The sequence below is a fragment of the Micromys minutus genome (assembly GCF_963924665.1).
Source record: "Micromys minutus genome assembly, chromosome: 29".
In the NCBI taxonomy this organism is placed as follows: Eukaryota; Metazoa; Chordata; class Mammalia; order Rodentia; family Muridae; genus Micromys; species Micromys minutus.
This window is the reverse complement of record NC_137964.1, coordinates 29,882,332-29,895,578: the sequence shown is the minus strand read 5'-3', so window position 1 is coordinate 29,895,578 and position 13,247 is coordinate 29,882,332. Positions and strand designations below refer to the sequence as shown.

The window sequence follows — 13,247 nt, the reverse complement described above, 5'->3', positions numbered from 1 at the left end:
CCGGCCTGTTCAGGAAGTCACTGAGCCCCTGTGCAGCTGCCTCAGGCCAGAGACTCTTCTGCGACCCCAGTGGCCTCCAGATGGTTCCGGTCTTCAGGACAGACTGAAGTCACAGACTGAAGCTGCCCTGAGTCACATGGTCAGCTTTTGACCCCTTAGGGGCTGGGGCCGGGAGGGATAACAATCAACTGAATTCCCAGAAGTACTTGTAGAGGAGACAGAGTATCCGCCTCAGGCAGGGTGATGGTAAGTTTTGTTTGTCCCGTAGGCTGTTGAAACACTTCTTCGCTGTATATGTGGGGATGTTTCCAAAGAGGTCTGACACATGAGGCAGTGCCTGGGGTAGAGGGGGCCTGCCATAAATTGAGTCGCACCCTTCCAATAAAGGAAGGCAGCGTTCTCACACAATGTGCCTCCTGCTGCTCCCTGCTCACATCAGACCCCAGCTTCTTCAGCCTTCATATCAGGCTCAGAACCAGCAACTTTCCTGGCCTCCAGCACGGGTTGGAGCTGCCGAGGCGTCCACCTTCTCAGACTGAGCTGCCCAGTGCTCATTTCGCTAGCCCTGTCTCACAGCCAACCAGCCACCCAGACCACTGTTCTTCAAAACATGCACACATGATCTACACGTTTGCTTCCTCTAGAGAGCCCTGACTCGGGGAACTCTTGCAATGGGGCAGCAACGTCTCCCTCGTCAGCAGCCTCTTCTGGGCCCACTGTTGATAGTTTCTGCTGCTGCCCCAACAGGATGACTTACATCCATCCATCATCCCTGCCCACCCCCAACTTCCTCTGTCTCCTAATCCCCAGACCTGTCACCCACTGGAAGGAGGAGGAGCAAGAATCTTTCTATCATGGGACAGGTATCACTCAAAATCCAGGGTTCAGTCCTGCTGTGCTTCCACAAAGTACTGGGCTTACAGGTATATGCACCCGCACTTAGCTGTTTATAAAATTGTTATTTCTAATTTTATTTCTATTTACGTGTTTGTGTGAGTGTGAGTGTGTGTGAGTGTGTGTGTGTGTGTGTGTGTGTGTGTGTGTGTATTTGCATGCACATGGGCCTGCAGGTGCCCAAGGCAGCTAGAAGAGGGTGCCGGGTCCCCTGGAGCTGTGATTACTAAATATAGTTGTGAGTCTTTCAACCAGGGCACTGGAGATGGAAATCTGGGCCTGTGGGGGAACAGCAAGCACTCATAATTGCTGTGCCTTCTCAAGCCCCCTTTTTAAGTGGGTGCTAAAGACTCAAACTCTGGCCTCACGTTTGTGCAGAGACCACTCCTACTCGTGAGATACCTCCTAGTCCCAAGGCACAATTCCCACCATGATGTTCACCAGACTCTTGTGAAACAAGAGCCCCAACACGGTCTTCTTTTTCAAGTTCCAAGTCACCCCCAACTTTTTGTTGTTCCAGACAAGCCCCCCCTTACCAACAGAGTTCTCTGGAACCTCGTCCGACTTTTTTTTTCCTGTCTCAGGGAGCAACGGCAGCAGCCAGATGCTTTAGGGAGAAACCTGAGTCTTTCCTCTCTGCCCACCAACTCTCCCACCCGAGAGCCCTGACAGCCAGCTTTGATGTGTACCCGAATCTCTCCCTCTCTGTACCGCCATCTTGATCCAAGGGTGTCATCGGGATTAAAACAAACTCGCAGAGGATGCTGGACAGCATCATCAGTTTGACCTGACCCCTTGACAAGATCCTAGCACTGCACACTCAACCTTCCTTTGAGCCAGGAATTGACACATTTATTTTTTTTCCTCTTGTAAGAGCCTGATAACAGTTTCTTGAGCTATCCATTACCACAAAGGGATTCAATTCTGCCGCCGCAGGACGGAGACACCGAGCTCCTGTACAGAGATGAATGGGATGGCCATACGGCAATAAAACGATTGTAAAAGCAGGCAAAGGCCAGCTGGGCACACAGGCCCCTCCGCCTAGGTTGTGGAGTGAATAACGGAACATTGTTTGTAGCCGCTGCTTCTAGCATTAAATACACGCTGAGCAACTTGCCTGGTGAAAGGTTCCCAAATGCAGTGTATTGACATTTTGGGGCCATAGGATTTGTTCTCTGTGCATGGCAGGGTGTTCGGCGTTGCTTTAGCCACTGACTGCTAGATGCCATAACTAGCCTTTGGGTTTCTGTCCCTACTGGTGGAAACTGAATATCTAGAATGGGGTTCCAGGGTCAAAGAGGACCCGTGTTAAGTCCCTGGACTCTCAGGATGGCTGTCCTAACAGTCACCCTCCCCTCTATTCCTATCAGCTTAAGTCTCTCTCACCTTAGGAAGGTGATTATTGCCTAAATGAGGGGCAATGGGGTGCAAATGTCACAGCCTGGGGCCAAGTGGAATCAGTCCTGTGTCTTCTGACTCCTAATCAAGGATCTAGGCTTTATTCGAGGGAGGTTTCCAGTTCTTCAACAATTCAACTGTATTTGATAGACTATAATTGGTAATTTGGTGTTTCCCCTGCTGTGGTTGTTTGTCTGCTCTTTACCTTCAACCAGGCTCTCAGGGGAAGGCACCGGAGGGGTCGTTAGGAAGCCCCTGGAGAAGGGTTACCTATCTTCTCACGATACCCAGGATGGACAGGATCCAGGACCTCTGAGAACTGACTGACTCCCCTTGTTTTCTCAGCGGGGTTGGGTCACAGTCCCTATTTTGTTTCTTAAGTGGATATTTACTAATCCCAAGATAACCACAAAGGCCACAAGTCATTTTTCCCCGTTGATCACGTCATTAACTCCCTGCATAAATTCTCCGGTTCAGCACTCACAGCCATCCCGATGGTACGTCTGGCATTTCCAGTCTGTAGATGGGAAACCCAAGGCCCAGAGAGAGGAGCAGCCTGCCAAGGCACCCAACTGTCATTTACGATGGCCATGACCCAGCTCCCTCTGGCTCCCCGACTTAAATCTATCACCCTGCTATCCCCAGCCTCGAGAAGAACGCAGGGTACTGTGAGCTGTCTCCTGGTGCCAGGACTTGGCACTGACAGATGTCTTCCAGAAACACAGCTGTGTGGAAGAGGCAACAGCTGTCCCTTCATTTGCCACTGACACAAACACACGTGTTAAAACACCTGAGGAAAGGCTTCCTGGCTCTCAAACACCAGAGAGAGTAAAAAATGTATTAATCAAAGAAGAGAACTATATAACCAAACAGTGTTGATTTCTGTGGGAAATGAAAGAATGATCTGGGCCAGACATACACACACGTGTATACACGCATACATACATGTACTTATAAATACATACACATAGACACCATTGTATGTTGTTTTATAACATTTCCCATGCTCATTACTGTGTTTTTAGACTTTTAAATTGTGTGTATATATGTGTGTATATGTATGTGTGTATATATGTGTGTATGCATGTGTATGTATATATGTGTGTATGTGGCTATGCAAGGGTATGTATATATATATGTATGTGTATGCATGTGTATGCATATATATGTATGTGTATATATGTATGTGTATGTGGGCATGCATGTGTTGTATGTGTGTGTATATGTAAATATATGTCACATGTGTGCAGATGTTCACAGAGACCAGGCAGCACTGGATCCCCTCGCAGTTACAGGTGATGAGCTGTCAGATGTGGGTGGTGGAAACTGAACCTGGGTCCTCTGAAGAGCAGCGAATGTACTTACGTCTGAGCTGTCTCTCCAGCCCGCACGTTGTATGCTAAAAGAGAAAAAGACCAATGAAAGTTCCTTTTTTCATCCCTTCATCCATCTATCTGTTTATTATTCCAAATCATTCAGTCAGGGAGTCAGCTGGTCATCACTTATTCATCCATTCTCTCTGTGAGATGGTCATTCATTCAACCAGTCAGTCTTTGTCTTGACCCGTATCTTCCAGCTACACTCCCGCTGGACCCGTGAGGAGTCTTCTCAGACTCACGAGAGGGATGCCTTCTCAGAAAAAAATTCATTTGGAATTTTATGAACTGGGTTTTCTTGGAGTGGCTTTGTTGTTGTTGTTTGTTTTTGTTTTGTTGTGTTTTGAGACAGTGTTTCTCCGTGTAGCCCTGGCTGTCCTGAAACTACCTCTGTAGACCAGGCTGGCCTCAAACTCACAGAGATCCCACCTGCCTCTGCCCCAGGAGCTGCCTTTAATCCCGTGGCTGGCTGAAATAACTTCCTACAGCTCTCCCTTCCCTCCCCCCTTCCCTCCGTCCCTCCGTCCTTCCTTCCCTCCTTCCTTTTTGCTATGTTGCCCAGGTCTGCTTCAAACTCACTCCCTGAGGGGGTGCCAGGTGTCAAACAAGAGCCTGCAACCTATTAGCAAAGTTCATTTTGGTGGAAGTGTTGGGAGAGCATTGTGTTACTGGCCCAAGGGTTTGCTTGTCTGGTCAACACTAGACCTCAGGGACTGTTGAGGGTGACACAGACAGGAGGCTGCACATGTACTGCATTCTTCTGAGGGCTCCGAGTGACTAACAACTAAAGTCTTTTATAATTGAACCCAGGACCCAGGGCCCTTTGCATTTGAGGCAAGTACTAAACTCTGAAGTGTAACCCCAGCCCTCAGATTAGCAGTTGTTTTAAGACAGGGCCTCAGTAAACTGTCCAAGTCAGCTTTCAATTCACCCTGTAGTGCAAAAAGGTCCTGGTAATGCCCCTGCCTCAGCCTCCTGAGTAGCACAAATTACAAGCATGTGCTATCAGATCTGGCCCCTTTATTAAATGAACATAGAATGCTAGGCTCCAGGCTAGTGGGGGCGGGGTGGCCTGTAAGAGCCCTGTGTGGTAGAGATAGACGGCATCTTTACTTCCCAGTTGAAGAAATGGAAACTTCAAAAGGGCCCATTCTGGGGCTCAGTAGATAAAGGTGATTGCCACCAAACCTGACAACTGGAGTTCAATCCTGAGACCCACATGGTGGGATGGAGTGTATGTGGAGGTCAGAGGATTTGCAGGAGTAAGTTCTCTCCTCTCACAGAGAGAGAGAGAAAGAGAGAGAGAGAGAGAGAGAGAGACAGAGACAGAGAGAGAGACAGAGAGAGAGACAGAGAGACAGAGAGACAGAGAGGGAGAGGAGAGAGCAAACACACATGCTTTTTAAAGGATAAATTTCAAGGTCCAGCTCTCAGTGACCAAGTGCAGAGAGGGTCAGGATAACTGGTATGAGAAAACTTTAGAGACTCCGATGCAGTGATGGAGAGACAGAGGCCTTCCCTTGACCCTATTCCTCCATAACCCTCTTCTCCTCTCCTCCCCTTCCCCACAGCCAAAGCTGTACTCTCTCTGTTTCAAAAACATCCAAGTTGCTGGGAGCCAACCCGGTGCCACCTTGTGAGCCCAGTGTTTCGAGGGGCAGGCTTCCAAACAGGGTAATAATCGTCCCATTAAAATTAATGTCCATGAAGTGAGCCGTTAAAAGCGTGGAGATTAAAAGGGAGGGGGGGATTGTTCAATTTAAATCCAAAGGGCTTTTTAAATAGACACTGTATCCTCAATCTTGGACCACTACACTCGGGCAGTGGTTCAGCTGCCCTCTGTAAGGGATGGCTGAGATGAGGGAGGGGGAGTCCCGGGAGATGGGGAAGGAGTTCTGGCCAGAAGCAGAGGGGACCAAGGTTTATTTGAGCCCACTGCATGCCAGGAGCCTGGCACACAGTTCTTTCATTTAATCTGGGCCCCAGTCCTGGGAGGGAGGTATTATCAGTCTCAGAATACAGAGGCCGTGTAAAACCTCAGCTAGAGCTTTGTGCCTGCTCCTGGGTGCTCTAGTTCAGGGCCAGGCTTTGCTTTGTACCCCTGCCTTGGCCAAGAGGCCTTGTGGACTGGGGCCTTGGCTTTCTCATCTTAAAATCAGGGCACCAAGAGATTCTGGCACAGGCTAGGACCTTGGCAGGCAGCTGCCATGGAAGGTCCTCAGTAGTGTGGGCAGTTAAGGCACAGTGACTGTGACTGGGTGAAGGCGAGGGCCACCCCGAGAGCACACAGCCCAGCTGTGCTGAGCTCTGACAGTCACTTCCCCAAGCTGCCAAGAGAGCCAGCAGCCACAGATATGGCTGAAAGTAGGTCAAGTCACAGAGGCCTGTCACTCTGTGCTCAGGAGGATGAGGCAGGAGAGTCTCCAGTTAAACCTCAGCCTGGAGGACTTTTGGAACCAAAAGGGAATGTAACGACAGCATCACAAAACCAAGTAAGGTAAATTCATATAGCTTTTTGTCTTTGGGGGTTTGTTTTGCTTTCTTTTTAAGCATTATCTATCTATCTACTATCTGACTGCCTGTTTATTTTATGTGAGTGCATACACATGTGGAGGTCAGAGGACAACCTGTGGCCATCAGTTCTGTCCTCGGATGACACGGATTCACAGGACTGAAATTAATTCATCAGGCTTGGTTGCAAGCCCCCTTACCCACAGAGTCATCCCCTCACTCTTTGGGGTTTCTAAATATGAGATTCTCTCTGTAGCCCTGGCTGGCCCGAAACCACTCTATGGACCAGGTTGTCTTTGAACTTGTGATCTCCCCCTGCCTCCGTTTCTGTAATGCTGGGACTGGAGGATTACTGCTAGGCACTACACCAAGTTCATGGTTATGAAGAATCTGTTCCAAGTGGCCAGAGACTGCCAGAGACCTCATGAGGCCTTAACAATACTCTGCAGGTCTGAGGGGCCACGGAAGCTTCCGCACAGACCACCTCCTTCTCCTCCAGGTCCTAATCCCAAAGCTGCCCAAATTCCAATGGCTGTGACATGGTGGGCGGGTCCCTAGCACCCTAAGAAGTCCCAGGAGCTTTCTGGCTGGTCGGCGTCTTCCCCAGAGGACTTCCCAGGCTGGAGCTAGATTGGAACTGGATTGGTCTTCCTTTTAGTTAGGCAACCTCACTGGGCACCAAGCCAGTGCCCTACAGGGTCGCAAACCATGACCCCGTTAAGGAAAAAGCTCGAAAAGCATGCAGGCTGCAAGAACTTCTCTCTAGAACCATGTTCTTGGCTGGGGCCGGGAGGTGTCTTGAATGCAAGGGGTGACTCGCCCAAGTTGGAAACCAACCCCTCCAGCCCTGGATTCCCCTGCCTTCATTTCAGGGTTCAGGCTCTCACCCCGGGGGGTGCGCTTAGGTCAGGTCACCAGAAGGGGGTGTGAACGCATGTCAGGAATGTGTGCACCGACCCGAAAGCTGACAGGTGCCGAGTCTGCCCCAAAACAGGGCAAGTTGGCTTGAATCCCCCTGCCTCCCACCACCCAAGCCACACAACAGCCCGGAGATCTTTCGCATAACAGCCGAATTCTCCCGGAGCTCCATCCACAGTGAGCACCGAGGTGGCTTTTCTGGCTATGTCCGAGCCAGAGCTTCCCGAAACCCGAGAAGCGAGACAGCGGACGCCCCGGGCCAGCATCCCTGAAGCCCCTCATCCCCGCCTGTCCCCGCCCTGCCGGCGTCTCGAGGGTTAAAAGTTACCTCTCGGCTTTTTCTCCTGCACACACTCCCCACCCCCCGGGCCGGATGATGTAACCCCCTCCCCGCGCCCTCCCCGCCCCCTCCACCATGTGACACTTTAATTAATAATAGCGCCGTCAGCACAACAAACGCGCGGCGCAGGGCGAAACTTGGGGTCCAGGGAGGCTCCTCCGCACGCCATGTGCCCGTGTCCCCGGCATCGTGGCCGCGGGCCCCCGGCCGTGTGCGGTTGCGGCGACGCTCGCCCCGGGCTGCGCTGGGCGGCGGCGCAGGTGACCGCGCTGCGGCTGCAGGCGCTGGGCGACGAGCTGCACCGACGCGCCATGCGGCGTCGCGCGCGGCCCCGGGACCCACTGCCCGCGCTGCTGCCCGCGCTCCGCGCCCGCTGGCCCTGGCTGTGCGCGGCCGCGCAGGTGGCGGCGCTGGCGGCCTGGCTGCTCGGCAGGCGGAGCGCGTAGGCGGCGCGCGCGGGGCCTTCTTGGTGGGGGGGACCGGAGCCGAGACCCAGCCCGGACCGAGCAACAGGTACGCGGGCGAACGGGAGGGAGAGCGACAGCGACTGCGGGAGCCAGGGCTCCTTGGCGGGGAGCAGCGGAACCAGTCTCCTGCTTCTCGCTTGTCCTCTGCCTCTTTCTGTCCAGATCTAAGTCCAGGCTCTGCCGCCTCCCCTTCTCTCTCTCTGTCTGTCTCCTCTCTCTCTCTCTCTCTCTCTCTCTCTCTCTCTCTCTCTCTCTCTCTCTCTCTCTCTCTCTCTCTCTCTCTCTCTCTGTCTCTGTCTCTCTGTCTCTCTCCCTCCCTCCCTCTCCTCTCTTCTCCCTCATTCTCCCTCTCGCTCCGTTCCTCCCTCTCTCCTTCCATCTTTCACATCTCTCCTCTCCCTTTCTTCCCTTCTCCTCTCGCCTTTCCTCCTTTCTCCTCTTCCCCTCTCTTCTCCCTCTCCCCTCCCTCCTCCCTCTGTTCCTCACTCTCCTCTTTCCCTCTTCTCTCTTCCTCCCCCTTCCTCTCTACTTTCTATCTCTCCTCTCCCCCTCTCCTCTCTCCTTCCCCTCTCTCCTCCCACTCTTCCTTCTCTGTCTGTCTTCACTCTTTCCCTGCTCCCCACTCTCCCCTCCCTCTCTTCTCTCTTTAATGTTTTCACTCCCTTCTTTCTCACATCCTCTCGTCTCTCTGGCTCATGCTATTTTTCTCCCCTTGTTTAGCTCTCCCTTGTCTTTCCACTTTCTCCTGTTTTCAGGTTCTTGGGTCTGCTTTCTCTCTTTTGTACAGTGCCCCTTGTGTCTTCGTCCTCCCCTTCCTTCTCCACACTCTTCTCTGTCTCTGTCTCTTCTCTGTCCCCCACCTCCTGCCTCCCTCTCTCTTCCCCTTCTTCCTCTGCAGCATAGTGGCTTTAGAAGGACATAAGCCACCACAACCGCCACCAGCCCCAGTAAACACACACAGTAGAACCAAACCTGTCCAAACTAAGAGCCTCCCCCTGATTATGCACCATGGTTTCTTGAGTCCCCAGCCCGTTCCAAGCCTCCTGGCATTCCAACTCGACCATCTCTCCATATCTGTCAACTCCCTTCTCAAGGGTCTGCAGTATGTGACCCCATTCTCTACGACCCTCACTCATCCCACCCCAGCTCCTGTAGAAGTTTCTCTTGGCTAGGTTGTGGTCCTCTCCCCAAGGCAGGCGCACTTCAGGGTCCCATCTCCCGGGTAACTTTGTTGCTTCATTTATCTCGAGGTGGCCTCCTATCACCTCTCTAGCCACGGTGTGAGGTGGTGGCGCCTGCTGTGTACCCCGGACGGACGGACACCGAGTGCTAGGCGCCTAACGTTTGATGTGTCGGGTGGGTCCTCGGTGTGGCGACCTGTGAGCACCCGGTGGGAGCCCAGGTGCCCTGCTAGGCGTCTGTGGGGAAACAAGACGTGTCAGGGTCGTCTTTCTAGGTTCTCGAGTGGTGAGGCTTCAGAAAAAGGGAGGTGGTGGGACTAGGCTGACTCCGGAGAGTAGATCGAGGTGTGAAGATCACAGGTGAGGTAGCCAGAAACCCTGAGATATCCCACTGATCCCAATTCAGCCCCGCGGGCGCACAGACACCTTAGGAAGCTGGCGCGGCGCCGTAGGGAGAGGCGGCAGCCGGAGCGTGGGGGGTGGCAGCGCCCAGAGAGCTGCGGGGGTGAGCAGGGTGTGAGCCGGGAGCGCGGGCGACAGATGTCGCGTGGGCCCACGCAGCTCCGGCTCTGGCGAAGAGAACTGTCGCTTGGGGCTTCGGGGCGCCCTGCGCCCGGCTCCCTGGCTCTGGAGGTCCCATTCGCATCCTCTCTGTTCTTCTTTACAAAAGTACCGCTGCTGCGAAATCCCGGGGGTGGGACAATATTTTGGAGGGTAACACAGTTTTGACACCCAAAATGTGGACTTTGGGGGGAGAGGGGAGGGAGGAAGGAAGGAATGGGGGGAGAAATGGTAGGTGCGGAAGTGAATGGGGAGGGAGGGAAATCTAACAGAAGAGGGGGGCAGGGCTGTTAACTCTGGAGTCTTAGAGTACAGGCGGATGGCAGAAGTGCTGTTAGTGCCCTTTCCACCCAGGAGGCGCGGGTGAGCCTGTACAGGTGTGCACTCATGTCAGGAGTTGGGATGCTCAGAGAACCCGGAAAAAGAAAAAGACTCCGGTACAGGAGGATCTGGTGCTCCACTCTGCGCCCTAACCAGAGTGAGAAGTTGGGAAAATGGACCCCGGTGGTGCGGTGTGGATGTGGGATGCAAGAGAGACAGCAGATAACTTTCGCCTTAGAATTAACTTTCTACCCTAGCTCCCGTTTCTGTTCCAGAGGTAGCTCCGTGCAGCGCCCCGATGTCCTGACTCCCGCCCCCAGCTCCTTCCTGGCTTCTCTTGCATACTGCATCCTCCAGCTGCCACACCCAGCAGGGTCCTCATTTCTCTGGTGCTCCTGACCCCTGGAAGTGCCAGCGCATTCCTCCAGGTGGTCTCTTGCACCCTGAAGCCCATGTGGGGGTCCTCCCACCCCAGCTGGGGCTTTCTACCTCATCCAGTGACAAGATGACCACACCCAGCATTTTCCAGTCTGCCCTAGTTGGCTAGAGCCAGGAAAGCCCTCTGGGAGTTCTGTGTGGTGGAGGGAGATGCTCTCTGCTGGGGTCTACCTTGTGTCTCCGGGAGGGTGTTGGACTGGGGGACATCTTCTAGGACCTTAGCTTTAGGGTCAGTGGGCCCAACAAACTTGTTCTGAGCCCCAGCTGTGAACCAGTAACGACCAATAAAAGAGACCAAAGAAAAAGTCCCAAGGCTTAGTTTTTCCATACTCAAAATGGGGGCAACAGGAGCAATGAGCTTATAGCACAGATAACTTTAGGAGTGTTGAATGAACAATCCTTCTGTTCTGGGGTGACTGTAAGGGCTGGGGCTCCTGTGTGGCTCGGTGATGGATCATGGCATCATCAACAACAACAACAACAATAATAATAATAATGCAGCTGCAGATGTGAGCTACCATAACCATTACTGAGCATTTAACAGCTGGATCTTTTTCCACCTTTGGCCATATTCTACCTTGGTCATTGCAGTGAAGTGCGCCATCCTTCTGAAACTGTTTATTTAATTAATTCACGTATTTATTTATTGTGTGGGCACGCAAGTGCCAAGGCATCACCCCAGAGGTCTGGGTAAAAGCTTGCAGTAGTGGAGTCTCCTCGGAGCGGAGCATCTCCTGAGAGATCAAACTTAAGTAGTCAGGCAGGGGTGGCTTCTGAGCCATCCTCCTGCCCCAGCCCTCTAGGGAAATCAGTTTAAGACCCGGTAGGGTGCTAAAACAGATAGGGCAGTGGGTAAAGTGCCCACTGTTCAGGCGTGGGGACCCGGAATCTGGATCCCCTGTATGGAGTCCAAGCCCTGCGGAATGACATGAGGCTGTTACCCCAGCTCTAGAGGGAGGGGTGGAGTGAGGGCAGGGACAGGTGATCCTGGCACTCCCTGGCCAGCCAGCTGAGTTTAAATGGCATGGGGGGGGGGGGGACAGGAAGGGACAATGGGGAAAAATAGGTGTCTGATCTCCACCTCTAGTCTCTGTGTGTGTGCACCTGGATTAATGTATCTGAATTTGCATACATATGAGGTAGGCTTAGGAACCAGAAGGGCTGGAATGTGGCTCGGTGCTAAAGGGTTTGCTCAGCTTGTAGGATGTCCTGGGTTCCAACCCTAGCATGGGAGTTGGGTATCTGTCTTGGAGGGGGGGGCAGGTAAGAGCCATAGCAGTACTCAACCTGGCTATAAAGGAGAGCCTTCCCCTTCCACGGTGTGTGGCGGGGAATGGGAGGTTGCTTATGGCCAATGCTGGCCTTAGCTCTTAATGCACTCCACTTGAAATGGTTAGGATCGTTCTTATCACTTCAAAAATGGGAAACTGAGGCAAAGAGCACTGATCTGAGTCTTTGCCAAGTATGAAGAAGGGCTGGAGCTTCAAGCTTTGATGTCCAGGCTTGGGGGCTCGTGGGGGGCTGAAGGAGGGCAATACCTGGTAAGGTAATGGGGTGGGGGTGGGAGGGTGCACAGTGCATTCTGCGCTTTGGAGGCTGGGGAGACCAGAGGGAGGATGGGTGTGACGTAACCTAAGTCACTGCCCAAAGATACCGGAGAGAAACAAAAGAGGCTGTGTGGGGAGTGGGGAGGGAGGGAGCTGGGAGCTGCCTGCCTCGAGAGGGGGAGGGGTAGGAGAGAGAACAGGGCCCTGGAATCTGCCTTTGAGAGGGGAACCAAGGAAGGGCAGCCAACTCTTGCCTTGGGACTAGAAGAGGAGAAAAGGGGCCCCAGCAGTGGTCAGTGACAAAGAGAGATAAACAGATATTAGGGAAGCCTTAAAGAATTCAAGGCGGGCTGGTTACCCAGCTAGACAGGGGACTTTGGGGATTAAGTGGTTAAATCTGGAGGTGCATCCGGCAGGCTGCCTCTCTCTAGGCACGTGCCAAGCTTGGGTTAGGCTCACCAAAGCCTGGTCTCCAACTTGGCAGGAGAGGGAGATGGTTGCTGCAGGAGGACAGCTGTTAAGGGTGAACTCTCAGGAAGGGGCCAGGATGTGCAGGAGGCCCAGCTTTCTGGTCACATGATCCCTGCCTTTGAGTCATCTCAGCGAGAGGCCCCAAGTGCCCAAGTGCCAGAGTTAGCTATGGAAGCAGGAACAGCTTCATTGGATCCTTAAGCATGCCCTAGCTGCCTCCAGGTGGATTCAGCCATCCTATCTCTAGGTTTTGATGTGCCTTAGAGGCAGGAAGGGACCCAGCTTCTGTTCCCCACTGCACACCACTAATGTTTGTGTGAAGCAGTGCTGCTCAGCCCCTGGTGGCTTGCTGGTCCCTGCTGCACAGCTATGCACTGGGGAAGCAAGCTGGTTGTTTTTCCCTCTTTCTCTTATTTTCTGCTACCATTCCCGTCTCTGTCAGGGGTGTTTCATGATGCTGGGGATGGAAACCATAGGCTCAGCTGTGCAACCCAATTGTTCTACCCCAACCCTGGACTAATGATTGCTGCATGCCTACTGTATGCTAGGCACTGTATTAAAAAGTTTGTGTGCACACAGTGTGTGTTTGTGTGTGTGTGTGTGTGTGTGTGTGTGTGTGTCAAAGACTGATGGTGAGTGTCTTCCTCTTCTTCAATCACCTTTTCCAATTGTGTGTGTATGTGTGTGTTGTCCCACACACAAGTGCAGATATAGAGGATCCAGGTCAGCATAGGAGTCTTTGATCATTTTTTCAAAAAGGTTTGTTTGTTTGTTTGTTTGTTTATTATGTGAGGACACTGTAGCTGTCTTCAGACACACCAGAA

The 13,247-nt window shown here is 52.8% G+C and overlaps 1 protein-coding gene across 1 annotated transcript; it reads left to right on the top strand.

Moving 5' to 3' along the window:
- Positions 1-7,604: 7,604 nt before the first annotated feature.
- On the top strand, positions 7,605-7,883 carry HRK (harakiri, BCL2 interacting protein; the record flags this gene model as incomplete). The annotated part of the gene is made up of 1 exon (XM_080940614.1): positions 7,605-7,883. One exon carries the CDS (start codon positions 7,605-7,607, stop codon positions 7,881-7,883), a length of 279 nt encoding a protein of 92 aa, XP_080796740.1.
- Positions 7,884-13,247: the final 5,364 nt, after the last annotated feature.